We start from the raw sequence: 2,417 nt of genomic DNA on the forward strand, positions 1-2,417 counted from the left end.
TACCAAGAAGGGTAGTTAACCTCGATTTGACAAAAATGTAGGGAATATGAGGCTCTCCGAAAAACGCCTTCAAATTTTGGAATTGACCGTCTACAACAACTCTCCACTCATCTATCTGTTGACAGATACAGACCAGACAGACAGACAGCTGATGTCAGCATCAGCATTTCAAGTACTTTTTCTTTGCGAAACTGTGCTCAACCGGCTGATATTTTCACAATTGAGATACCTGTATGTTCCACATAGAGACACAAAATGTCAAGTTTCAGAGACTACTGTCAGTATTGTCTTGAGCAACAACAAAATATCTTAAATTTATTCAAATCGGGTCTTCGTGCTTCATTTTATTATCCCAAAGGCGAAAGTGAAAACTTCTCGTTAGAATTGAGGTTTTCGTGTAGTATCTTGTCTTGAAGTTCGTTATGCTTTCGCCAATATTCTTCAGGGCTCGTAGATACAGGTGGGGGACCCCACCTGTAATCGTACTGCTACACCAGACTGCCACACCAGGACTATCCAATAGACCCACGGAAAAAGACAAAAACAATCCAACCCATTCGGGAAGTTCTCAAAAAATATGTAGTGTGTTCAATAAGAAACATACATGTTTCCAGAATACATAGAAGCGATGTTGATGCAACCGCCAACTTGAATGCCAAGTTACGTAAATTATATAATACGGATGAAAAACCGAAAAATTAAAGATCATCACTCAACTGCTCGACATTCTGAGCTGCCTGTTTACAAGTTGTTTTTATACTTCGTCAACATGTTTGCTGGAGTCGGGATCCATGGCGAGAGAGTCAGAAACGTTCGTTTCTTCCAATTCTCCTACAGGGTCATTGGGATAAGCAGGTCCACCATGCTTGGAAATATCATTTCCAATTAACTCTTCACTCTCGGAAATTCTCAACAAACCCATAACGTTGAGTGCAAAGAAGAATGGAACGATGAGAACTAGGACCCAGCAAACAATGATAATGCAACCAACAAGATTCGAAGCAAACAATTTCCATTCAGATATGTCCATAACAAAGCCGCCTTGTTGATCTGGCAACCCAGCCGCCGCTTGATACGTCTTGCTGTTGAAAATCCCTGAACAAAGAGCACCCCAGAATCCGACGGCTCCGTGAATTGGGAATGCCTCCAAAGGATCATCGATTTTGAGTTTGAGAAGGGAAAGGCAGCGAAAATATATATCACAGCCCCAATTGCACCAATGATTACAGCTGCCCAAACTTCGACAAAAGCACAGCATGCAGTGATGGCCACAAGGCCAGCGAGAATCCCATTAAGAACAGCGAGGAGGTCGAAAATGTGATCCATGACTTTCTTCAAAACTAATGTTGTGATTCCACCTGCTGCGGCAGCAATCGTTGTAGTCACTGCGCAACGGGCCACTACCGTGTAGGCACCTCCAGAAATACCTAGTGCGGATCCAGGGTTGAATCCATACCATCCAAACCAAAGCATGAAAGTTCCCAGCGTACAGAGAGTGGCGGAGTGACCTGGCATGGGCACTGGTTTCCCCTCGGCGTTAAAACGTCCATATCGTGGTCCTACAATTGCTGCACCTGCCAATCCTGCAAATCCACCAACCATATGCACGACAGAGCATCCTGCGAAATCAATCATTCCATGACCGAAAATATTAGACAAGAAACCACCACCCCAGACCCAATGTGAGACGACCGGATAGACGAAAGCCGTTAAGAAGAACGCATAGCTTATGTATGCGTAAAATGAAGTTCTTTCGGCTACTGATCCAGAAACGATGGTTGCGGCCGTGGCTGCGAATGCCCATTGAAAAAAGAAACCCGTAAAGTCATCAAAATCACCTTCGCTTGAAGCTGAAAGTGCGAAGTTTCCAGAGCCGATGAACCCATTGATTTTAGAATCTCCTCCATACGCGAAAGCCCATCCAAAGAGGTAGTACGCTATAGCTCCAACGCATGCGTCCAGAATATTCTTTAGAAGAACGTTTTTCGTATTTTTCGTGCGGACCGATCCTGCTGTCAACATAGCAAAACCGCATTGCATCAAAAACACCATGTATCCTGAGACAAGAACGAACATGGTATCTAAACCGGAGACATTGTCCTCAACAACTTGTTTCAGCTCGTTAAATCCAGTGACCAGTCCTGTGGCGTTGAGAGTGCCATCGTCGGCAAAGAAGTAGGTGGAATCCATGTTTCTCAACGAAGACGGTGCTGTTCCCGCTAGGTAAGGTTGTAGCTGGTCTCTTAGTTCATGGTGAAAAACCACACAGTGCCTCTCAGGACTCACTTATATGCTTCTCATTGCAGGCAAATAGAAGGACTAATTGCAGGGTTTCTGTCGATTTAACAGAAGGGCAAAGGGCCACAACCGTTTAGTTTACACCAATATAGAGGGATTTTAAAAGACTTGAAACAGCG

At 44.2% G+C, this 2,417-nt stretch overlaps 1 protein-coding gene across 1 annotated transcript; it reads right to left on the minus strand.

Annotated features, from left to right (window-relative positions):
• Nucleotides 1-754: 754 nt before the first annotated feature.
• CHC_T00000615001 (hypothetical protein) lies at nucleotides 755-2,190 on the minus strand. The gene is made up of 2 exons (XM_005710141.1): nucleotides 1,204-2,190; nucleotides 755-1,144 (listed from the first exon to the last, which is right to left on the minus strand). Exons 1-2 carry the CDS (start codon nucleotides 2,188-2,190, stop codon nucleotides 755-757), a joined length of 1,377 nt encoding a protein of 458 aa, XP_005710198.1.
• Nucleotides 2,191-2,417: the final 227 nt, after the last annotated feature.

The sequence above is a fragment of the Chondrus crispus genome, genomic scaffold, assembly GCF_000350225.1.
Source record: "Chondrus crispus Stackhouse genomic scaffold, scaffold_535, whole genome shotgun sequence".
Taxonomy (NCBI): Eukaryota; Rhodophyta; class Florideophyceae; order Gigartinales; family Gigartinaceae; genus Chondrus; species Chondrus crispus.

Coding starts and splice junctions, on each gene's coding strand:
- CHC_T00000615001 (XM_005710141.1), bottom strand. CDS start 2,190: ATGGATTCCACCTACTTCTTTGCCGACGATGGCACTCTCAACGCCACA. Junction 1,145..1,203: donor TCATTGGTGCAATTGGGGCT/GTGATATATATT, acceptor GATCCTTTGGAG/GCATTCCCAATTCACGGAGC.